Source organism: Canis lupus, chromosome 16, assembly GCF_003254725.2.
Source record: "Canis lupus dingo isolate Sandy chromosome 16, ASM325472v2, whole genome shotgun sequence".
Lineage (NCBI taxonomy): Eukaryota > Metazoa > Chordata > Mammalia > Carnivora > Canidae > Canis > Canis lupus.
Window position 1 is genome coordinate 48536343 of NC_064258.1, and position 25690 is coordinate 48562032.

At 45.4% G+C, this 25690-nt stretch overlaps 1 protein-coding gene and 1 long non-coding RNA gene across 2 annotated transcripts in view; one reads left to right on the forward strand and one right to left on the reverse strand.

The window, feature by feature from the left end:
• Positions 1-237: 237 nt before the first annotated feature.
• The window catches only part of TENM3 (teneurin transmembrane protein 3), a 605974-nt gene continuing 580521 nt past the window's right edge, over positions 238-25690 (reverse strand). The window contains 6 exon segments of the mRNA XM_035700253.2: positions 238-4357; positions 6932-7062; positions 10009-11620; positions 14694-14990; positions 22415-22650; positions 23932-24107. Of these exon segments, the coding sequence (XP_035556146.1) occupies positions 3602-4357; positions 6932-7062; positions 10009-11620; positions 14694-14990; positions 22415-22650; positions 23932-24107 (3208 nt within the window). The 3' untranslated portion in view covers positions 238-3601.
• Positions 4967-12301, forward strand: LOC112675260 (uncharacterized). The gene is made up of 3 exons (XR_003145840.3): positions 4967-5277; positions 7930-8172; positions 11873-12301. It is a non-coding gene; the product is annotated as an uncharacterized LOC112675260 (long non-coding RNA).

Below are 25690 nucleotides of genomic sequence, written 5' to 3' on the forward strand. Positions count from 1 at the left end.
CGTTTTTCTAAAGTAGGCCATGGGAAGAGTCCCCTGTGAAGTGTATGCTGCTGAGCTGGCAGTCTGGCCAGTGGACACAAATTTAAAAAAAAAAAAAAAAAAAAAGGAAAGAAAAGATATTACCTACCAACTGGGTTGCAGATGAATCAGTACCCCCAACAAGGCATCTGTTTGCATCCTCTGCCCTAAAACACATGCTGGCTAGCCCCAGATTTTAAAAAAATATATAAACACACACACATTGGGTTGGCTTTTATTGGAATGCCTAGATGCAATCTATAGTCAAGTTATGGAAAATTCAGGTCACATATAAAGTTAAGAAGGCAAATGAAAAGAACAATACAAATCAGACAAAATTTACATCTCAAAATATCATGAAAGCATTTTGACTGGCTTTGCCTAAAATACTTTGAATATCAATTTCTTTATTTTTTTCTGTAAGCTAATTCTTTCCATTATACAGTCCCCCACCCCCCAACTCTTAGAAAAAGGTCTTTTGTTTACATATTCCCCAAGGTCACTATTTCTTGTAAAAGCATGTCCAGATCACAAGTCTTTTTAGAAAGAAATAGGCTCATTATACCTACTAACAAGACACTAATTGGGTTGATTTGACTTCATCTAAAATAAGCACCAAGAGATACTCCCAATCTGTTACTTATCGGTGCCAGTGTAGAGGACCAGTCCATGTCGAGAAGAGGGTAGGATTATGATTTCACTTCCGTCATGTGGTACAAGCTTTTCATGGTCAATACATCAGAAACATTTCTGAGAATTTAGACTCAGAGCCTATTTCAACCAAAAGTACTTACAGCATGCTAAATACAGTCCTGCAGAAATTCCATCGAACAGAACTGCAAACACCTAAGTTAACAGTTAAAAAATAAAATGTAAAACAGAGCCATGTTTATGTGGTTTGAAATCTCATAGTTTTCTAAATCGGGGCTTCATAATACTTGCCAAAGGATTTCCAGGATAAAAAATATTAATGCTAATCTGTGCTTTCATTCTAATAAAATATCAGCATTCATTAGAAGATTACTTCGGTATGCTCTACCAAATACACAAAGACAGTAATAGCACTGATACTGTAAATTCAGTAGCTATTTTGAAACTTTCCCAGCCAATCTGTTTAATAAACACGCCTACTGTGCAATTTAGAGTATGTGATACATACAAAGCAGTTAGAAAATTATTTTCAATACATCACTTGAACCTTTATATTTACGACATGTTCACTTGCTATATTTTATCACCATTATACATAGAGGAAAACAGTGTGTACTATAGCTCAATGAACTGAGAAATATTTTCTAAAAATATTTTTGTGGCTGAATTTAGTGCTCACGAAAGAGATTTGCAAGAGCGGCTGGGCCGACACAGAAGTGCAGATGGCTGTGCTCGGTCCCGCTCGCACGCGTGCAGGAGGGCACGGCTGTCAATTCACTTCCAGCTGGATCTGCCTCCACCACCCCCCCGGCTTCCCCGAGACGGAGCAGAGGCTGCCATTCAAACCAGCTCCCAGGACGGTTGGGTCGTGAGGGCTTACAGGAGCTTTTGTCTCCCTTTTGTGTCTCTCTTGGTGACCTGACGGTCCAAACCCAAGACTAGCAGAGTGACCCTGACCTTCTCCATCTGGCCCTCGCACCGCTGCTCGGTTTCTGCTATCTTTCCCAGGTCTTAAGACACATGTTTACGGTCACGACTACATCAGATCCTTTCCTTCTCACCAACGTTTCCCGGAGCATCTGATGTGGTCTCTTCTCGCCTCCATCATGAGACGGAGCTTCAAGGAATGGTGACAGTAAAAACCCTGTGGTTAGTTCTATCAACTCCCCTCGACTGCCAGGGACAGGAGAGGACCTCTCCGGCCCAGTTGCTATTTTATTTTATTTTCGTATCTTCTGCTATATTCCACCAGCCTTAGTTTTCTACTGTGCCTCTTAGTCGATAATGGTTGAGGACACTGGCCAGATGAAAAAGAGAAGAAAGAGGAGGGAGCAGTTCTCTGATTAGCCACCCACTTAGGATTGCACTGTCCTATCCATCTAGTGATAGAAAGTTGCACGTTTTTTTTTTCAACCTAATACAAAAATATCAACACTTCTGGACATTATAGGCATAAGTCGTTATATCTCTACAATATAATAATTTATACTGTACAGCTATAACAGATAACAAAAGGTGCAATCCTTTTTAAAAAAATCACACAGTTCACATGTTTTTATCATTTTATTTTTAAGTATAAACTTTTTAAACACTTTACATAAATTAACTCCTCTGAGACTAATATTTGATGTACAGTAAATTGTAATTCATATAAAAATCCATAAACAACTTGTCTCACATAATTTACAAAAAAATCAGGGTTTCCTTTGCTTATCAGTGACAAGGATTCTATTTGCCAGTTTGTTTTTTTTTTTCCCCCAAGGCAAACCACGTTAGCATTGTAAAATCCATTATGAAATCCCCTCCGGCGCAGGAGTCACTTGTGCCAATGTCCTTTTACAAAGCAGCACAGGGGAAGCAGCTGGGTTGTCTATAAACAGGAATTTTGCCCCACATTTTAAAATTAACAGAGCTATAGATCACATCCTATGCAGAGAGACTACTTCTTGTAAGCAAAGGTCGACAATTCGGTAATATCTGGAGACACTGTATGCATTTTTACCTTAAATACAGTGCCTCGAAGGAACAGAGGGCCCAAGCGCAAAAACGTTTAGGCCCCTTTTGTTTTTTTTTTTCCTCCTTTCTTTCACTTATGGATTTTCCTTGTAATAGTTCCCGTCCAACTGAGTGCAGCGATATGCATATGTAAACATATTCTTTAAAGCCGATCACCTTTAAGGTCATTCAGAAAAAAAAAAAAGTTTTTTTTTTTTGTGTGTGTGTGTTTTATTTAATTTGTATTTATTTCAATAGCAGTACCATTCTCCTGGAAGGCTCTTCTGTGTCGGAGAGTCCCATTCGGATTGTGCTACAGGAACATCCGAGCAAAGGTGTGTGGTTCAGGCTCAAGAGACACGCAGGCCTGCGGTGCACCTGCTGTGGCCGCCGCCGCGCGTGCGCACTGGGTGGGAGGGGGGCCCGCGGTGCACCTGCTGTGGCTGCCACCGCGCGTGCGCACTGAGTGGGAGGGGGGGCCCGCGGTGCACCTGCTGTGGCTGCCACCGCGCGTGCGCACTGAGTGAGAGGGGCCCGCGGTGCACCTGCTGTGGCTGCCACCGCGCGTGCGCAGAGTGGGCGGGGCCCGCGGTGCACCTGCTGTGGCCGCCGTCGCACATGCGCACTGGGCGGCGGGGGGCCCCCCCGCAGTGCACCTGTTGCGGCCACCGCCGCGCGTGCGCACTGGGTGGGGGGGGCGGCCGTGGTACACCTGCTGCGACCACCGCCGCGCGTGCGCACTGGGCAGAGGGGCCCGCGGTGCACCTGCTGCGGCCGCCTCCGCGCGTGCGCACTGGGGGGAGGGGGCCGCGGTGCACCTGCTGTAGCCGCCGCCGCGCGTGCGCACTGGGCGGGGGTGGGGGTGGGCCGCGGTGCACCTGTGGGTCGGTCGGTCGGTCCGTGCGTCCGTGGCAGCCGGCCCCGCGTGGGTGGGGGGTTACCTCTTGCCGATCTCGCTTTGTCGGAGGAACTGGATGTTGTTGGCGCTGTCGGCCAGCTCGGGGTACTGCTCCACCGAGAGTACGTAGTACCCGTCGTAGCCCTGCACCTTGCCCGCGCTCAGCAGCTGCCGCTTCTCGCCCTCCGTCCAGAGGCGCGCGCCCTCCTCGCCGTCGCGCACGCGCTGCTGCTCGCGCGCCCAGGCCCGGGCGAGCGCGCGCTGCCTCGCCTGCTCCAGGATGCGCGCCTTCTCCTCGTCCAGAGTCATGCCGTAGCGCACGTGCAGCGCCAGCGCGCCGAACTGCATCTCCACGTCGGCGAACCTGCGCGTCCTGCCGTTGACCACCGTGGTGGACTGCGACACCGTCACGTTGATGCCGTTCTCCAGGGCCTTGCGGCCGCTCGTCAGCCGCAGCGTGCCCAGGTCGCTCTCGGGCGTGGTGGTCTTGATGAAGTAGTGCGTGTCCTTGCCCTCGATGGTGAAGTGCAGGTTCTCCAGGTAGAAGGCGCTGTTGAGCACGGCCGCCACCTTGATGCAGTCCTCGTTGGCGATGTTGAGCACGTTGGTCTGCACGCGGCCCCGGCTCACGGCCAGCATGACGCCCTTGCCGATCAGCGACTTGACGGTGGCGAACCACAGCCACGAGGGCGCGCCGCCGCCCCGGCGCCGGCTCACCTGCACCTCCGCCATCCGGCCCAGGGACAGGAAGGCCTGGGCCTGCCTCGCCACTTGCTGCTGGACGCCGAAGATGGGCTGCAGGAGGGAACGGGGGGGGGGGGGGGGGTTAGAGACCAGCTGTAGCTCGGGGGCGCCCGGGTCGCCGGGGTCGAGCCCGGCTTCCTGGCGCGGGCCCAGGCCTCACGACAATAATTAATAAATAAATAAATAAATAAATAAATAAATAAAGTGGGGTGAGGGGGTGCGGAGGCCCCCAGGCATTTATTACACCCTCATTGGGGGCAGCCCGGGTGGCCCAGAGGCTTAGCGCCGCCTGCAGCCCGGGGGTGACCCTCCAGACCCGGGATCGAGTCCCGCATCGGGCTCCCTGCACGGAGCCTGCTTCTACCTCTGCCTGTGGCTCTGCCTCTGTCTCTCTCTGGGTCTCTCAATAAATAAATGAAATCTGAAAAACACAAAACGCTCAGCCGGTTCTTTAGGGATTAAGAGGCTTGTTAGACTCTGGTACAGGAACACACTCAAAGGTCCCCTCCCCTCAAGTAGGTCCAGATGAGTTTTGAAACCGAAAAAGAGGGGACTCCCATCGTGTATTATTATTTTTAAAAGATTTTATTTATTCATGAGAGACTCAGGCAGAGGGAGAAGCAGGCTCCATGCAGGGAGCCCGATGTGGGACTCGATCCCGGGACCCCGGGGTCACGCCCTGGGCTGCAGGCAGGCGCTCAACTACTGAGCCGCCCGGGTGCCCCCGCCCCCCAACATGTATTCCTTAAGAGCCTTTTAGTTTCTGATGTGGGCAAAATATGGTTTTAGTTCTCTTTTAATTTCTAGATGCCCCATTCCCACACCTGTCCCACTCGGGGGTTCTCAGGGCCTCGGTCCCCATGGGAGCCCGAGGAGGAAGCCGCCAACACCAGCAAGGGTCTGGAAGGCTGCGGCGCCGGGACCACTGTGTCCCACATCACATGCTGGGAAACTCGTGTGCCCCGGTTTAGGTAAGCCCTGTTCCCTGTCCTGGAGGACGTAGCTGGCAACCGAGTTTCGCCCGTGTGACTGCAGAAGTGGAGTGAACGGTGGGACAGGCTGGAGGGGAGTATTGATCACTGTAGGAAAACAAAGGCTTTTTTCGTAGACTTGGGGACAGTGGACCATCTACGCTGGCAAGTGTCTTACACTGGGGGCATCTGGGGCAGCCCTGGTGGCTCAGTGGGTTAGCACCTGCCTTCAGCCCAGGGCATGATCCTGGAGACCCGGGATCGAATCCTGCATCTCTGCCTCTCTCACTCTCTCTCTCATGAATAAATAAAATCTTTAAAAAAAAATTGGGGGCATCTGAACTCAGCCATTCCGTATGCCGCCAGATGTTTGGCCGGTGTTTCCCAAAAAACATCTGTTTCATCTGCGGCAGTGAAAGAAACATTTGTTTCTCTGTGCTTGGGGCAGCCTCGATGTCTCTGCCTGAGATTCTCCAAGCTGTCCTTGTGCTGCGCCTCTCTTGACGGAGAGCTTGGACCGTATTTACGAGGCTGCCTAGGAAAAAAGCTGGCGAGTGCATTTGTACAGTAAGACTTAAGTGTTCCCAGACATGTTGGAAAGTCATGCACGATTAGGACGTCCCTGTCCAAATGCATTAGGGAACTTCAGTGTGTCTGCATGGCACTTTATCAGCGTAGATATATCTGCAAATTAGAAATGGCTCCCAGATCTGGGAAACTTGATGGGTTTTGCTTCTTCAATGTAAAGGTGACATCTTGAAGAAACAATTGTTTTATGTTAGTATGAAACATGTACCAGAAAACAGAGGTGCTGGCATTGACTATCCTGTGTGTGTGTTAGCCATGATTGCCTTTTCTCTTTGTATTCACTGAAATTATAGGGAATTGCTCAAGTGGGGGGGGGGAATTAATCTTTCTAAGAAACTCTGCACTCTCTTCTTATCATTATGGGGTAACCCAATTTCTTGATCTTTAATTATTCTTGCTTTAAGCTAGAAATTCTAGTGTTTTGTTGTACATTCCTTTCTGATCTCTGAATGGTGGGAATTAAAAGGGCCATTTTCTGAAATGGCAGCTTTGACTTTGCAATTTTCCATTCTTTTATTTCTCAGAACAATTATAGGCCTCCTGAAATGTTATTTTCGGGAAAATTCTATAAACACCTAGTTGCAGATGGAGCTTTATCAGAGGACATTGTATTTTTGTTTTCAATCTGTTCCCATGAAACACTGTTCATGTTTTAAAGAAGTTGAACTTTGTGGCATTGTTTGTGGGCTGCTAATTTGTAACAGGAATCCCCTGCCCTCCTGTTTATTGTATTTTTTTGCCTTAAGGTCCCAAGTGCTATAAATGTACTTTCATGGGGGTTCTCTGTAGAAATCTTGCACTCAAAAATGAGCTCCCTCATTTTATTACTTTCTGATAATGTCTTTTTATGTTTTTATTAGCATCACTAAAAACAGATTTAAGCCTGTTTAACAGGCCCCTGGTTTGCTGAGCAGAAATGTGATGTTTTTTCTACCCTGAAAGAGTAAAAAAGAAAAAAAAAATTAACTGTCTTTGGTGCAGCTTTCACAAGGGCAGTTTGATTAAATGGGTAAATAAGACACAGAAGCCATCTATCACCTTTTCCTAGTTTTGCTTTGTTTCTTACCGGTACATCATCCCACTGCTGACTCTTCACAAGTTCGTAAGAAGGCTCGGTTAAATCAAATTTGGGAACAGGGAATCCAGGAATAGCATTGTGCAGATGGAAGCCAAATGTCACCAGCCAGCTGTTAACATCTAGGAGAAGAATGTTCAAAATGAAAGGTGTTAGAGTCATTCCGTGCTTTCATAAATTTAAATTCTTACCTTTAGAAAACCCAAAATTCACAAATAATAACCTGAAGAGGAGCACATGTTTGCCTTCATTCTACAATTCAGAACCCACTCTCTGTTTTCAGACTTGAAGACCCACTGGCCTCAATAATACAACTATGGCAAAGGCTACAGAAAACACAGTCCGATAGATCCTCACCGAGACTAGATAAACTGTCACACATGGAAGTCGCATCCTGTGCTAGTGATAAGTGATACAAAAGAGTAATAACAATGCACGGCGGCATGAAAGAGCCAAAGTTGAGGAAAACAAAGGGAATTGGTAGTAAAGACTGGTCTTAAATATAAGTTGTGTGTTATTAGCTTTCAAAAGCGATTGCCCAAGGATATGCAGCTTCCACAACCCATTTTCTATAAATAAAAACCCTAAATTGAGAGAATTAAAATCAACAGTTGATTCTTAATCAAAGATGAATGCTGAAAGCTGGCAGAGCTGGCCAAGGGCACAGAAGTTCTGATTACCATCAGCTAGGACTTCAAAGGCTCGCTGTGCACAGGTGGAGACGAACTTTTGGGGGAGAGAACCTGGAAACCTTTAAAATGGTATTTTAAAATATTGCCATGTGACTCCAAAAGCCATTAAGCTCAGAATAAGGCTTTTATTCTATTCTGGAGGTTATAATGTTACAGAACTACTCAGCAGGCTTGCAGCTTTATGAGTACAGTTGGGTGTAGATTATTTTATATATTAAGCACATTGCTGGAAAATTTGAAATTGCATTTCACCTAATATATTTTATGCTGTTCCATCTCTCTTTTGATGTTTTTCAGAAAGTGCTGCTATGGCATTCCCTGCAGTCTATGTTGCTAGGAGAGGATGGATTCAGAAGCTGTGGGCTTTCCCGCCTTTCGAGCAGCCCCTGTCAACACCTCCTAAATAACCAGTGGTAAACTGCTTGTCAAAATGATGGAGAGCCGCTTGCTTCCTGTTTCCTTCTCAAGGGCACAAACTCTCACCTCATCACCAGGCTAGCAGGTCCTTTGTCCAGGCATCGTATGGCTACAGAACTAGTGGTATTTGCCCTCTTTTAACAGGAGGGATGGTGGTGGTGGTGGGGATGGTGGTAGAGAGAAATCTCAAGTTCACCATGTAGAATAGAGAGTGGTTGTTTTTTTTTTTTTTTGGGGGGGGTGTGTGTGCATGTGTATTAGAGTGTATATAAGATGACAGGTGGTCTTATGTTTTGGAGAAAATTCTCCTTAGTGTCAGGGACAAAGGTTTTCCTATGAACAATAGCTGTGTAACAGTAAAAAAAAAAAAAAGAAAGTCACAGGGTCTTAAGTACTGAAAAGTATTGCCAGAATATGAGACTGAGATGCCAGTGTCTGCTGAGAAACCTGAAGGAGAACACCATGAAGGTGTTGCTGAACAAAGATTGTGAAAGAAGGGAGTTTCAGCTGGTTCACGTGGAGGAGAGCTAGGACAAGCTTTTGGCAGTCTGGGAAAGCAGGAAGCAGATGTGAAATGAATAGGGGGCAGCGTTTTGAGAGGTGTACCAAGAACTGGGAAAACAGGCATCTCAGGAGGCCTCAAATATTGAGCAAGAGAAGAGACAGCCTGAAGAAGCATCATTTCACAAGCCAAAACAAAACAGAAAACCCCAAACCAAACCAAGAAAAAAAAAAAAAAAAGAAAACAGGGAAAGACCCTTCTTCCAGGAAACAGAAATGGGTAGAGAGGTTAATTACGGTGGCATAACTCAGGAATGGAAGGTGGAAGCAGAAAGATTCAGAATCCACGCAGTGGAGGATGAGTGGAGAAGTCAGGAACTAAAGGAACTAGAGCAGTGCTTGCAAAGACCTTGTCACTCTCTTCCTGGTGGCTTTGTGGTGGCAGATGTGGGATGAGCTGTTTCAATTAGATCATGCACTAAACTCGGAAAGATCTTACTACCCTGTACTGACAGAAAAATTAGTGTGTCTATTAGTAGCGCTGCCACGCAGGAGCTGCACCAAATAGCACAAAGACAGTAGTGCAAACAGGACTAGGATCCACTGGCTAAGCAAGTGTTGGGAGAAACTGTTCCTTTATTGTCCTGATGGTGGTGGAGAGAGCTAAACATCCCAGGAACGAGATGGTGAATCGCCCTCTGCTGTGTTTCCCGATTCCTCCACTAGACCTTCACACATGTATAAAAGAAAAACCATCATTACACATTTGTAAGGTAGCTACTAATTAAAGCAGAATTGCATGTATTTTATTTTATGCCATTATTAGGGAGGCATTATTCTCCTATTTCATTGTTAAGGGAACAGATTAAAAAAAAATTATGTGACTTATCTATAAAGCCACACAACTTACAGGAGAGGGGTTGGGACTGGAACTCCAATTTGGGGACTCCCAAGTTCATCCTGTTTTCCACACCCCCTGCCCCCAATGTCACCTCCATTCCATAAGTGACTGGTTTCCATGTCATTTCAGAAAATTGTGGCCTTGGGCATTGGAGACAGAAAAGGAAGTAACAAACTATGCCTCAGTCTCCCTTTCTGATTTCTCTATGGTTCCATAGAGGGAAAAAAACACAGTTAAAAGGTTAGGCATTTGGGCAGCCCAGGTGGCTCAGCGGTTTAGTGCCACCTTCAGCCCAGGGCATGCTCCTGGAGACCCAGGATCGAGTCCCATGTCAGGCTCCCTGCATGGAGCCTGCTTCTCCCTCTGCCTGTGTCTCTGGCTCTCTCTCTCTGTGTCTCTCATGAACATATAAATAAAATCTTAAAAAAAAATAAAAGGTTAGGCATTTGATTTTGCAAGAGTGAAGTGTCAGGCTAAAGAAAGCAACTCCAGTCATTTTGTGTATTCATATAAGGATTAAAGTAATTCGGTACTTGAAAAGGAAAAAAACTGCTTACCTGTGATGTAATCTTTCACGTCATGGATTTTGCTTGCAGGGTTGTTATTCCTAAACATATAGAGGTTAAAAGGAGCTGGGTCCTTCCCAATTCTTTTCCAGATTTCTATGTCAGGCGTTGTCCATCGTCCTGCCAAAATATCATAATCTCTTTCTCCAAAGTGGATTAATTTTGTGAGTGGGTCATATAAGCCACCATGAAATCCAATTACCAGTTGAAAGTCAATATTGGAGTCAAAATAGATTTCACCATATGCAGTATACTGAATCTGCTTTAGCATAAGCCCATTGCTACTGAAAACAGCCAATGGCGTCCCTGTGTTATCTGACGCAATGTAGAATTCATCCCCGCTGCTGATTTCCATGGCAAAAAGATGTCCTTGGAGATCATAATAGAGAGAAGTAATTTCTGAACTGGAATGGTTGTAGACATGAGTAATCCTCGTGGGGTAAGTTAAGTCAGCATAAAAGAACTGCAGGTGCTGCCCCAGACTGGTTTTGCTAGACACGCGCCTCCCCAGGCCATCGTAACGATAGATCACCGTCCAGCCACTGCCTTTACTATAAACTCGAGTGAGAAGGCCCTTGGAGCTGTACTCAAAGATCTCTGTGCCTCTTTGACGCAGGAACCCATCTTCATCCAACCGATACTGAACATCCCCGAGGCGGGTGATCCTGTCTCGCAGGTCATAGCGAAGAGGTGTCAGGCGTGCGCTGTTACTTGGGTTCAGTAAGTGGAGGTTTCCATTCAGGTCGTAGTTGTAACGCCACATGATCTTTTCATTTAGATAAACTGTTTGGAGCTGTCCATCAACATCATATTCGTAAGCATATTTGGTAGTGTTGGCAAAGGGCCCTATTTTAATTTCTCTTTTGGTTACCCGACCCATGTTATCATATTGAATTGTAATCCAGTACATGAGGGACCTGAATATCTCATACTGAATTTCCTTGATGCGGCCATGAGCATCAAAGTGCTTTGTGTAAGTCATTACAGCTGTGGAAATGATCTGGTTAATGTCGTAATATATAACTCCAAATTTTCCAAACTGCTCAACTTTGCCAGAAATGTCATCGAACTGATAGAGATCAATGGGCAGTGGAGTTTCATTGATGACACCCTGCATGCTGGTCACTCGAAAGCTGTTGTCATAGCTATAGTCAAATCTCGCATTTACCATCCCATCTTCACTAAAGCGGAAAATCTGTCTGTCAATCAGGGGGCCAATTTGCCTGTATCTAATGGTGCAAATAAAACCATCACTCTGGAGGTTTACGGTCTTGAGGACTCCCGCTGTTTCATCATAGGTAAAACTGACTCTTGTGCTATCATATAAAATTTCTGAGAGCCTGGTCTGCCTTCTGTACTTGAATAAGACCCTCCGACTTGTACCCAAGAAGGCCGTTTGCAGAAGCAGCCCTTCCTCATTGTAGTCCGTGATGATCGAGGCGTTGCTTTCTGGGGGGTTGTAGATGTTGCGGTAGTAGCCAATGGACCGGATGGTCTGCATGGTGTGGCGAGCCACGCTGGGCATGGTGATGGCAGACAGCCGGTCCCACATGTCATATTCGAAGATGTACTGCCTCTGGCTGTGAAGCAGGAGAACCATGGACTGCAAAGAGAGAACATACTGTTATTCAATATTTGTGGACGGGGGAAGCAAAAGCAGATTCGGTGACCACCAATACACAAACATTTCGCTTGAGAAAATGATTTTCATTTTAATTGAGTTATCCTTGACCTTACATGTTGTTAACGATTCCCTGCCTAATTTGCTTGGATGCTTAATTGTGAGGGGTTCTGCAATTAGTGGCTCAAGATTCATAATGTGCCACTTGTCATGATTGTACCATTCTTTTTCTAGGCATTCACAGCCAAGCAGCAGATTGTCGATGGATTTGGATAAGTCACAATACAGGCATGAGCAAAGCTGCTTTAAAGACAATATTTCAAGGAGAAAGCAGCATATGGGAAATGCAATCCTATCCATAATTAGCAATTATTTAGTAAGGTGGCTTTTCCCCCTCATTTGATTGAAGAGCCACTCAAATCATGTTTTAATTTCCAGTGCATTTTGGGGGAGGAGCAAAACGTTCAAAATATTACTTTATGAAGAGACATAAAATTAGTCAAAAATGGATAATGTGTATATAAAGCATCAACGTCAACAAACACTGCTAAATCACACGGTGAACGTGAACGAGAGCCGTAAAAAGGCGCTTGATAGGGATATGGATCCAGATACGTTTTTTTGTTTGTTTGTTTGCAAATTCTTACCTGTCAGTAAGTGGGATGACAATAAAATCTACATTCTGAAATTTCCTTTCGTAAGTACCAAATCTCATTTGTGTCTCGGCTGCTGTTTAAGAATGGTTTCTGGGCTACCTTCTACTTTGGTGCTAAATTACAAATATATACCTTGAAACGAGCTCTGCTTATTTTGCAAGTAACTGCAGAGAGACACAAGGCAATCATTTATTAGGCCAGCAGGAGAGAAGCCCAACCCTGAGGCTCAACAGTGAACGGTAAAGCTCAATGGTAATACAGAGCATGGGCAACTGAGTCCCTCCTTTGAGGAAGCTTCCCCCAAACCCTGTTAGACCAAATGCAACGATGGCAGATCCAGGAGGATGCATGTGTTAGGAACCCTCCCGGGACTTCTGCTTTGCTTTTCCCACAGAAACACACAATCCCTTGTCCAAGGCTTGTTCCCTTTCTCTTCATTGTCCACCATCTTTGAAAGCAGTTTGCGTGACAGGCTTCTGTAGAGTTTCCTCTGTTGGTGTATGTAGGGGCAGCCTTTGTCTGTTGGCTGTAGAGTAGACATCTTGAGAACTGTTCCTAATAGTTAAAACTGTGCCAAGGAAGGCTGGATTACTGCTGAGTTCATAGGAGTTAGGCCTTAGTTGTGTAGTCATTTAAAATCACATCCGATGGTGGTTAGTAAAATATCACTTGTGCTGCTTTAAGTACTGGCTTAGTGTGCCTATCCTAGCACTAGGAAATGGTCTGGGTGGATTTTAGGGATTTGGGAGAGATGATCCCCACTGATACATGAATGTGATCTCAGTTACTGCTGGTGTCTTTTCGTGACAGTGGCTCTTATCAATACTCTTTGTCCCCTTTTAAACATTTTTTCCCATGACCTTACGATCACTACTATCAATTTTTAGGGTCTGGGTATTTCTGTTACACTTCTCTGTAATGTACTTGATTTAAATTGGGAAAAGTGCTCTAGGATGAAGTAGGGATCCACTCCGCTGTCTTGTGGTTTGTTAAGCTGGCAGGTGAAGTGTTTTTCCAGGCATGAGAACTCGCTCCCAGGAAGGTATGTGTGTAGAGGGGCTTACTCTGGGGTCTCTCAACAAATCACTGGTTGGGTAACTGTCGAGTGTGATGATTAGCGTGGAGGGAAACTGTCATCTCATGGGCTAGTCCACTGTCTCAATGGTGAATCTCTTCGAAGGAGAGCAGATAAAGAGTTTGCAAGAGAAAAGACTGGCAAGCAGGGTCCTGGCTGGAAGCATTCCAGAGCTGGGAGGCATCCATGGTGAGCTCTGAACCTGACACTGGTTCTCCGGAAGGGTGGTCCGTGTCTAGCCTGTCTAGAAGTAGACGAGATGACTCCCGGGCAGTGGGGTCAGGCTTAGACTGAGGAGTTGGACAGAGCACCTCTAGTGGAAAGCAAGACTGTGGGAGGGGAGCACAACAACAGTGCAGACTTGGGTTTGGGATGACGGGCTCCCCTGCCTACTAATGCACATAAGGCTGGAGACAACAGCCGTAGAGTTGAGTTTGTGACTTAGGCTGGTGCGTGCCTGGTGGTGGCATGCCCTGAGGTGTGACAACCACTGTAACTCAAAACAGAGCCACTTCTTAGTGCTAACATTTGTCTCAAAGGCAAACAAAACATTTCACGAATATGCTCTTTGGTGGATTCTGTTTTCTAAGAAGGGAATTGCAGGGCAGTGGCCCATTCCGTATCCTTTTTCTTTTGCTTTCCTCCCCCTGGACCACAGCCACTGCCTCAAATCTCTGAGTGTGACTTAGCACTTTGCACATGGGTAACTTTAAGTCTTTTTTGGGTCTCGTGCCAAGTGCTTAAGGACGGGGGAAAGCCTAAGCGAGCATGCTTACACCTTTTATATGCAGAAGAAAGGAGAGATGCCTCCGAGTACCTGAAATGTGACTTTCTTAAGAAAAAAATAGCCTCTTTTGGTTAATAATGTATAAATAGGATCTACGTGCTTTTTATGGTTATGTTGAAGCTCTGCCAGCAACAACACAAAAGTGACAGCTTCAACTGTGCTAACGTAAGGCTCTTTCTTAAATGAAAGAGCCAGCACGGAGATTATTTACAAATGACTTACATGCTCAAGGTCTAATTTGTGGATGTTGTCGATGTATGGACTTGGCAGGTGGACAGTGTTCTTGCTTGTTTGTTTGCGGCATAAATCACTCAAAAGGGTCTTAGGTAGTAGAACTTAACTAAGGGAAAACTACTCTTACTAATGCAGAAATTCATCACTGCCGTTCCGATGTGACTTCCATATTGATACTTAGAATAATAAATGGAGCTCTTTCACAGGACCCCGTTTTTTCTCCCCCCACCGCAGGGCTCTGGGCGACTGCTAAAAAATCCGAATCATCGCTTCCTTCCTCTGACTCTTACTGTGCAGGCATACCTTTTCTAGGTAGGTGTAGCTCCACGTTTTACCATCAGCAAAGACCCGAGACACGATCCTCCCCTGGCCATCATAATCGACTTTCTCGCTAGTGGTTCCCCGTTGGACGCTGGCAATCTGACCGGTGGACGAATAGGTGACATTGACTGCCATCAGCTTGCTGCTCGGCAGCCAGAGAGTCGGGTGCCCTGACGTGTCGTAGGCGATCCTCAGTAGAAATTTACGGTGGTCGTCATAGATCTTTTCTGTCTTTGTTGTTCGATCAAAGTCAACCGAAAGGAGGTTTCTGCCATTAACCTGTTACAACACAAACAGGATGATAACATAAATCATGCTATTCCAACGCTAGTCCCTTATTACTCTTCAGAGTCCCCACTATTGTTTAAACACCATTTATGATGATTGATTCCCTTTGTCAGTAAATTAATTTAGCAACTTCTTGGGTACAAGTGCAAGGCAGTAGATTAACAGCCCCTTTAAAAGGTTTCATTAAGCAGAAAGACAGCCTGGCATTTGTTCAAAACCTTTTCAATTAAATGTTGTAAACTTAAGCAAGTGATAAGAAAAATACCAAAATGTATTCGCTTTAAAGTCTGTTCAGAAGATGTGAAGGCAGTAAACATGACAATGTCTGGAAATTACTCAAAGCCTCTCCCTCCAGAAGACATGGGAAAATAGCTGTTTCGTAGATTCACTGCGGCTACATGAAATAAAAGTGGCTAAGTGTGACTCCGGCCCTTTGAAGAACGGTGAAGGAGAAGCTGGAACCCACATTACTGTAAATTATTAATGAGTTTAAATAGAGGAGGTTACAAACATGATCACTGCTTTTGGCCCCGTGCTGAAATGTCCCAAGTTTTAGAACGCCCTTCCCTTGAATAACATCTGCTGGACTGGCAGGGACTTCAGCTGTTCACCCCCACATCTACATGGTCTATCCTGCTTAGCATACAAACCTAGCACTGTGTTAGGGTAGTAGGGTCTCCGTGCGGCCCTGTGCCATGGCCCGAATCTCCGACCACACCTGGCTATGACTGTCTGTCATCCAGGGCACATGTAAAACCAGTATTCGTTACCACAGTGGACATGTGGCCTTGGTTAAAACTCAACTTTAAAAACGGTCTGCAGGGGGCACTTGATGGGATGAGCACTGGGTGTTATTCTATATGTTGGCAACCTGAACAATAAAAAATAAATTTATAAAAAAAAATAAAAATAAAAATAAAAACGGTCCGCAGCGTCCTGAGGACCCCCTAGGAGAAGATCTTCCGAACCAAGACAGAAGCGTTTGGATGGTGATAGCCTGTACCTACCAAAATGTGCACTGACTACTGGACTGTTAAAAATTACATGGGAAAATCCTAATTTTACATGACCGTGTGTCAGCTAGCTCCAGCTAGTCAGTGATACACATATGCACACACACCACACCCACACCTGTGTGCACGCACAGACATAACACGCCTGCATATTTACATAAAACCTGGGATAAAACTAATGTGTGCATTCTATCATGGGCATTAAACACGCCCCATGAAAAAATACTCTTTAAACTTAAACTCTCCCGGCGAGCGCTGGATGGGATTAGGAGGTCGTCCTGTCCTGGCTCCGCCGTCCAGACCCTGCAGCGGTGGAAACCACCTGTAATGTCCCGCCCCCGCCGTGCCACAGCCGAATGCAGCGTGCAAAGGCCTGTGTGCGTGTGTATGCGCTGCAGGGAGGCGCCTGGGGGCAGGAAACCCCACATCCACACCTGACGGGGTGGAGCAGCAGCAGGACTTTGAAGCCGTCTGTCCATCCGTGAAGCGCTGGCCCAGGGCCCGCAGCTCGGCCGAGGACGCGGACAGCCCGGCCCGCTGAAGGTCTGGGCTTCCGTCTTGCGCCGCGGGGAAGTCTACACGGCAGCCCCCGCCCCGGGAACCGGCTGGAGCTTCACGAGTCGAGGTTTGCAGCGCGCCCCACGCACCCTGGAAGGCAGCTGCTAGCTAATGTTACGGATACACGTTTTAAAGCCTGCGGGACGATTTGATTCGATAGCAAATTAACTCCATATGCAACTGCCAACATCCAGCTCATCTTTGCACAGAATTTTTGACGCCCTAAGAAGAGGCTCTGCACAATTTCAAGGGTTTCCTACGGTTCTTGACCGTATTTCTCCGATTGTGTTTTTTTTTTTTTTTTAAGTTTTTTTATTTATTTATGATAGTCACAGAGAGAGAGAGAGAGGCAGAGACACAGGCAGAGGGAGAAGCCGGCTCCATGCACCGGGAGCCCGACGTGGGATTCAATCCCGGGTCTCCAGGATCGCGCTCTGGGCCAAAGGCAGGCGCTAAACCGCTGCGCCACCCAGGGATCCCTCCGATCGTGTTTTAAGAGGAAACACCGACGACAGCTGTGCATGCTTAGGTGAGCCTTCTCTTCTCCTGCCGTGGGTTGTCCCGGCCTGCGCGCGGCCACGTCCGACTGCCTGGGCCGTTTCCATGGACTGTGCTGCCCACAGGGCTGCCCCATCTGTTTGCATTTTGCTTCGTATTCATTTTAATTTGTATTTCAATTCTTTATTGCTTTCCTTAACCGCCCTTTATCTCTGCAGTGCTGCCTCCGGTTAGAGCACGAGCAATCTGGATTGCAGACCCGCTACAACCGCGTGGGTATGAAAGGGAGCCGGGAGTAGGGCGGCCTGGGGCCTTCTTCCCACCGCCTGCACCCTGCCACCCTTCCTCCTCCTCTGGTTCGTGGGTACGGCTGCGCGACACCAAGGCATACAGGTGACAATCTCATGGTGTGTAGCCGCGGTGTGTGCACCACCATATGGAACGTGCCATCATATGGAAACATCTAGAAGCGCTGTGAGACCGAACATCTGGGTTCAAGTTTAAATGTTTCTTTTTATCCAGACAAACGCTGTGTGCAATGCCTTTCTTGTGTCCTCAGACCGGAGCAATGAGGAAAGAATTAGCATGTGGCTGTGTTTCCCCCCACATTCCCAAAATGAGCCAAGGTCTCAACCCTTCTTACTGTTTCCAGACACCAGTCATTGTTATTCAACATGTAAAATTTCAAAAGATACTAACAGATCTTTTGTTTCCTCTCTTCTTCACACACACGCCCAAACTTTCCCCTTCGGGTATTACAAACAAAGTGCAGAAGTCAGGGGACATTTCCATTCTAGGACAGGATCTTACTTAACTATACCTTTAGGTAATTATGGCAACGTTTCAACCCTTTTTTCCCCCTTTTTTTGACAATCATAAAGGACCAGCATTGTTCTGTGCCCCAGTGACCTTTTAGTAGTTTTAATATAAGAAATATCAATTTAAATTGAACAGTTCATCTAAGATGAACACCCTCATATCAGATCATTACCGTACCTCTAGCTCTATAAAAATGAATCCAAATGTGTTTGGATAAGAGATCACCACGAAGTCCTCTGTGATATATAGCATTTTTTTTTTTTTAAGTAAGCATGGAGAATCCTCATTTTCAAAGATCATGTCCTGCCTGTGAGGAATCACAGCGTCCCTTTGATATCGGGACGCGGGGGTGAGGGTAGTTATCATCTCCCCTCTAGACAAACTAAGGCGTAAAGATGTTGAACAACGTCCTTATGTTTAAAGACATAAAGCACCATCGGATGATAGTCACGTATCCAGGATGTTGTAGAGCGAAGTGAGGAAGGGTTGGCTCGTTTACCCAGTATACTTGGCGACAACGTCATGACTCCCTTGTGTCCCCACTGGAACTTCAACTGGCTGCAGACTGTTTTGCATCTGTCTGCACGTCAGCAGGTGCTAACCACGTGGGACCATCCTGTTCAGGCCGCGCCACTCGGTGTTGAGGGAGAAACAGCACATCACACAAACGTGACTCGCAGAATAAGGTTCAAGTGTCCTATTGTACCTACATATGCCTTTAAACACACCTTTGCCTTTTGACTTTTGAGAGTTTCTTTTTTGAACTCACTGACTTTTTTTTTTCCTTTAAGCATCTGAATTCTGGGCAAGTTTAGAAGATAAATCTTTCTTTTCAGAATGCCATAGCACTTTTTAGTAACTGATTAAGGCTGGTTCCAAAGTCCAGCACTGACAAAAAAAATAAATAAAAAAAACCACAAAAAAACAAAAAACCCCCAAAAAACCCAACTAGGAACATTTACCAAACATAAGAGAAAGACACGCAATTTTTATGCCTGTGTCTTTTTTTTTTTTTTTTTTAACTTAGCCACAAACAAGCAAGCTCTGGAGTGTCTAATCTTCATTTTGCAATGCTTTCCCACACCTCTCATGATTTCATTTGCTTGCGATTTCCGACTGTGATCTCCCTTCCCCTTAATGCGTGTTTCACAGAAAATGCTTTCCATGTTGCTAGTTTCTTATTAATGTTCCTTTTCTACCCTTTGCTTTAAAAAAAAATTTTTTTTTTAAATGACAGTATCTGGTGTTATATCAATTACAGCTACGTGATCTATTTAGAGTCAGGTTTGTTTATAGCAGTCAAACACCTGCAAGGATGTGCTATTCATGTAGCTTCTCCCTTGGAACTAGACGCAGTGAGATGATCCATATTACAAGGTTGGCTTTTCCTTATTCGTCCACTGAATAAATATTTGAGCGCCCACTCTGAGTCAGGCACCTAGCTGAATTTAGGCAAACCCCTTAAAAACGAAAAGAAGTTTCTGCTAGAAAATAAGGCAAGGGAAGAGAGGGGATGTTCTCTGTTTCAGGAAAGGCTGGGATGTCTTTTGGACAACTGAGTCCCTCGCGAGTCTTCTGTCCTTTTCCCTCTACTTCTCTTCCTTATTTTGGCAGATTCCAGGTCCAGTCCTTAAACCGGATTTTCACATCTTCACTTTCTCCCCTGAGTTTCTCCCTCTGAACCAAAGAGGAATGAAATTAGCAGTCAGAGCTGGCACATCCAATCTTATCTTGAAAGTAAGAGACCCTCCCTTGTGATCTTGGCATTGTCTGCAGGACAGCAATCACACAGATCAGCTGGAAGTCTTCCAGTGTGACTGAACAGGCCACTTTACATGGTGCGTGCTCTGAGACATCTCGCCGAGGCGTGTGGCTTCTGCTAGGTAGAAGCAACAGCACCCAAGCCTCTGTGCCCTTGGCTCCTCTTCCCCCCGAGTTAGGTAGTTGCTTCATTCTGAATCAGGCAGAGAACCAGCGACATAATACAACAGGATCTTCTCTTTTCCTTTGCCCGATTTTCTTTTATGCCTAGAAAAGCCATGTTATGAAGAGATAGAGGCCACGCTCAGACGCGGCTTGTCTCAAAGAAGAGAAGGCAGCGTGTTATGTGATCAGCTTCCGGGCAAAGCGTTTTTACTACTCTTCCCTCTTTTGCCCTGTTTTCCTAACCTGGGTGCTAAATGGCTCTTTTCTATCCACCTGCTGGGTGGGTATAAACGCCCAATGTACACGTATGTGGTAGCGATTCTCCGGGTTAGGGACTATATAATCATGCCTTTTCTTTTTTTTTTTTTAAGATTTAATTTATTTATTCATGAGAGACACACAATGAGAGAGAGAAGCAGGCTTCATGCAGGGAGCCCGACGTGGGACTTGATCCCGGGTCTCCAGGATCACGCCCTGGGCTGAAGGCGGGCGCTAAACTGCTGAGCCACCCAGGCTGCCCATAATCATGCCTTTTATTTGTAAAGTACCTGCAGGTGGTATCGTTTGATGCTGTAACAGTTGTGTGCAATGGAGGCAGGGCAGGGTAAATGGTATTTATCCATCACCGGTACTCAATGTGTATAATATATACATTGTGCTCTAAAGGCGATGTCTAGACGTAGCTGATGTCTCTATTATGTCCTCACGTTATGATATTCTCTAGATAATATGACATATCCTATATGCATATCCTGATATACATAAGGAAAATGACGTTTCAGAGACGTTATGATTTTCCTGTAAGATTTACTATTAGCAAGAAGTGGAGCTAGAACTCACGGGTTTGGGATCTGCTCAGTGCTGTGGCTTCTCTGGTGGGCAGAATGAGGAGCACAAATGTGAGCAGCATCTTTGTATCTTTTGGTGAATGAAGTCTTGTGTCAGAGGATAGGTGTGATGACTGCATGTGTGTGTGTGTGTGTGTGCGTGTGCGTGCGCATGTACATCATGCCCATGGTGGGGATGGCTGGATAAGATAAAGCCTGTGAACTAGCTGCTAGTTCACCATGGCCCTAGGAAGCGGGGGTCCTGGGAAGAAGCAGTAGGTGGGGGCAGTACATGGGGGTGCAGGCCGCTGATTCCCAGGTTCAGTGGAGGGCGAGGCGGGAGCTAGAGTCTACAGGGCAACAGACCAACCCTATGAAAGGGACCTCAAACAACTCTGGAACTGGCGGCTTTCTCTCCTGTGAGTTTACCTTCAACTCTGTTGCTCTTCCCTCTAGGGTTCTCTCCCTTTTTCTCCTTACTTCTCTCTCTGAATAACCTCCTCTCCAGTGTCCCGTCCCCTAGCTCCTGCCTGCCACAGCTCCTGAGCCCAGGGCTTGGAGCTCAGGTATCCTGGCTCCCACAGTCTGGGAGATACGGGAGGTGGGAGGACACAGCACTGGTGCCAGAAGGTCCCTAACTGAGAGTCCCAAACACCTGCTTTGAAATTGAAGTGGACTCAGAATGTAATCTGTAGGTTGGCTGGATATGGGCTGTATTTGATCCACTGATCCTTTATTGCTTTATTTCTATTTCTTGGAAATAGCCAGAGACAATATGTATTACCTATTTCTTACCCTGAAGCATTGTCAAGGTAAATCACATTGGCCTCTTACAGGAATAATTTAACCATTTTTGGTGCAGGAGAAAGGACACTAATGGTATGCTCCACGTTTTTTTCTCTTCTTAATTTTAAATCCTTTTTTTTTCCCTACATGGCAAGGGGAAGTAATTTTAGGAATAGTTGTCTACATTTATCTGATGAATCAGGTTCAGTTTATAGTGGTTTGAAGGTGGTTCTGTGTAACCTGTGTTTTAGTACCTAATCTATGTTGTTTCTACCAAATAGCTGTCATAAATCACAGCTCGCTTTCTGGATATATTTGGCCCACAGGGTGAGAGGGAAAGGGAAAAAAACACCCAACAAGGTAGTGTGCAGAACATTTTGCAAAGATCAATTAACACTAGCGTAATCAGAAATATCATTGCATTTCTCATAGAAACAATGTAAATCAAGAGCAAGGAGGAAGCAGTCAGGTTTTGCTATGGATGCTCTTCCAAGTGTCCAAACTATACTCCAAAAATATTGAGAATGCAAAGAAAGAATCCACCTTCCAATGGCCAGCCCATCTCTTTCCATGTACATATTTATATTCTGGGACACTTTTCAGTATTTAAGCTAACTCTTACTTATCCTCATCCCCACATTGGGAAGCCATCCGAAGTGAGCGGGTAAAAGAGAAGTGTAAGATGATCAAGCTAATGTTAGTAAAACAACAATGGACTGACATCCAGGCTATCTGGGATTGTGCGCCATGTAATTTCCTGATTTCTCAGGGAAGAGCTGGTTTTTAATCACAGATATATTGAGAAAAAGCTTTTCTCCAATAGCTGGTGTTTATTACGAATGATCTAATGGCTGGACGGTTGGCTATAACCTGAGCTGTCAGGGAAGGTGCTGCCCTGAGTTTGGCTCAGGGAGGATGAGGATGAGGAGGGGATGAGCGCCAGGCCCACCCTCAGGAACACGTCACCTACTCTCTGAATGTTGCTTACCCTAAGCTTTCGGCCGAAGACGTTGACTTTTCCTTGGGCTTGCTCTTTTCGGAATCTCCATTCTACCAAATTTTGACCGTTTTCACCAGGAAGACTCATGTTTCTTTTGGCAACTGTTGGATTAGCCGTGCCGGCCAGAACGTGTGGCTCCGTCTGGTAGTGTGAATCCAGGCCGCTGGCGTAGATGATTCTAAGGGAACCATCGTAACCAATCTGGTAGCTGTTTCTTAACTGATCTGAAAACAAGGAGCAGAAAATAGGAAACTACAAATCAGAACTAAACATTTGGTTGGTTGTGCAGTTAGAGTTGACAGACGTTTCTAAAACATTGAACTCCATATATAAGGAGATAAAGAGTACCTAAGGATGTCCTTTTAGAACAAAGCAAAAGAACTTTGATCTCTGGCATTTCGTGCTGTAACAGACTTAGCTGAATAGTGAAGGCAGGACTTCAGGAGCATATAAAATCCTTCTCCACTTTAGATTTCTTTTTCTCATTGGTCTGATGGAATAAGCGAGGGGCCAGTCTCCACAGACATGCAGTGAAAGGTTTTGCCAAGAGCGATATAAGTGCTCCCTCGGGAGGCTGGTATGTCACGGCTGTCACTGCCAGGGCCTCAGAAGACTCCCCTCCTCTACACCCATCTATCGTGTATTAAACATCTTCTGAAAAGATTCATATCTATACATTGTATACCAAAAATATAGGAAGATATTCCTCTGAAATGGACTTTTAAAAAAGTGAGCCACCTTCTATTTTGTATAGAACTCCTCCCCTTGCATTATAGGCTACTGCCTCAATTTAAAATTTTTGAATTGTATTGGACCATTTGGGTAAGAAATGAATTCAAGCAGTATCAATTTTAGATGGCTGCAGAGATTACTTGAGGGAACTGGTAAAAATAATGAGTCACAACGGTTTAATTCAGATTTAGTAATTATTCTTAGAGCTATGACCTCACAATTGTAACTTTTTACTACTGTAAACAGGCTTTTCCAAGATTATGTCAAAAAGGAACATGGCAGGAGGTTCCATCATGAATGCATCAGACATATACGCCTATAGACTGAATGAGGAAAAAAAAAGTCTAGCTATCACATAGATGGACATGCAGAATTTGGTATCGAATTTCCAGTGATCACATCACATGTGGACTGAGATGAAGGGTCGTGTGTGGATTCAGAATGTGATCGGTCTCAAATAACTGCACTTCTACGGCCATGAAGGGGACCCACTCCCCAAAGCTGCAGCAGATGACTCAGAAAGGGGTTGATGATGCAGGTGAAGAGCTGCAATGAAGTTGTTTTTGGAAGCAGGGGTCTCCATCAGGTGATCTACGATATGTAGCTATCACGAAATAAACACTAGTCACGGCACTGCTTCACCAACATCTCTAGAGGTTTGTGTTTTCACCTTCCCTTTGCTGGCTCATCTCAGAAAGCGGGGTCACCGCATTCTATGGGGGGTGCTAGTGGCATTTAAGGTTATCAGTTTAAAATTATGCTTTCATGTTTACCTTGAACCATGGTGTAGAAGGAGTCGATCGAGGAGAGATTTGAAGTGATGCTCACATCCTCTTCACGGCTGGATGACTCGATGTCCACTGTGATGGCCTTGTCCATGTCCCCGTGCAGGTTTGTGACCACCCCGGTTGGAAACGTAACATTTGTCAGACGACCTTCGCTGTCATAGCTAAATAAAGGAGGCAACGACTTGGTGTTACATGGCAAACGGCTGGTTCTCCTTACTTATAAACATAAGGGGAGGCAATATTAGCTGCAGAAATTTGGAAGGATATTTGTCTTTGTGCATGAGCCATGCAGAGTGAGGACTTCAAACGTGCTTTGAAGTAATCAAAAGCCTGTTTAACACAGAAAAACCTCACCGGCGAGAGCAAGAGTAAATAGACTAGCTCTCCACCTCAGCATATTATTCTTTGAAGTGTGACCAAAATCCGCCTGCACATCTAATTTGCTGTTTCAAAGGGAACATGTTTACTGATATTAAATTCCTTAGTATTCTCCATATTTCCTACAAAGAAGATTTAATTCGCTGTTATATCAGTTTTTAAAGTTTTACTAACTTAGGCCGTCTACGGCAGTGCCATATGAATATATACAACTTTGTAAAACAATATGCATATATACGCATCTGTATTTGCATATGTAAAAATATTCTTTTAGCATCTTGCAATGTCTTCAACAAAGTAATAAAATAAAGCCATTTAAAGAGTTTCTTATGCCTCAGTGTTGAATACTTTATAATGGTATATTGGGACTTAAATGTTGGCAGGGGTGGTGATAATCTCTCTCGTCTGGACTGACGTTGTAGAAATGGGTGAGCTCTTGAATGATGACTTGTTATGTTTACTGAAATGCGACGTCCTATTTCCTGACATTTCATGATTAGCTGCTTTTTCATTATACACTTCGTTTTTTTAAGCATAGTAAATAGAAGTGGAACATATAATTAAAATGTTAGGATATATCTTAAAAAGCTGCCCTAGAATCATAATTATGCATCACAGCTACAACGTTAGTAAAGAACTGATTTGGCGGTGACTTTTCTATTTGTGGCGGCACCAAAGAACATTTCAAAAATGACAGTGTGGTTTGAAGAGAGAACCCCCCACCCCCCGGAAATTCCAGGTGGGACACGAGGAACTTCCTTAGGACAACAGCATGTGTAAGTCTGGGCTTCAGATCGATACTAAGGCTGCTTCGTTAAGGAAAAGTCTAAACGAAATGAAGACTAGCACCATGTTTGACCTACACTAAGCCCAGATGCAGAACAGAAGAGAAACAGTCTTCTTTGGCAAGACCAAAGTTCCCAGGGGACGGGAAAAAGTGGGGAGCATCCCAATAATAGGGGTAAATATAGGACAGCAGGGAAGAACAAGTAGAAAAAAGGACTTAAATGATACTTTGCAATAAAAGAAGCCGGGTTTAGAGGGTCAAAAAGTAGCTTTGGAAACTGTGGTTAGTACTTAAGGTCATGAAGGTGGAGAAGACTCAGCAAGGGTAGCACCATGGTAGAGACAGGAAGGAAGGAAGGAAGGAAGGAAGGAAGGAAGGAAGGAAGGAAGGAAGGAAGGAAGGAGAGAAATGATGTCTATTTGGGGCCCAGCGATGAGGCGATCCCATTAACTCCGAGGGGACAGTATCAGTCAGATGGAGGGCCTGATGCACCTGCTCCGCCAACGTGGCACACGGCCTAGCCGGCGGCACATGCGGGCACTCGGGGGAGAAGCAAGCGAGGACGGGGAAGCAGAGAGA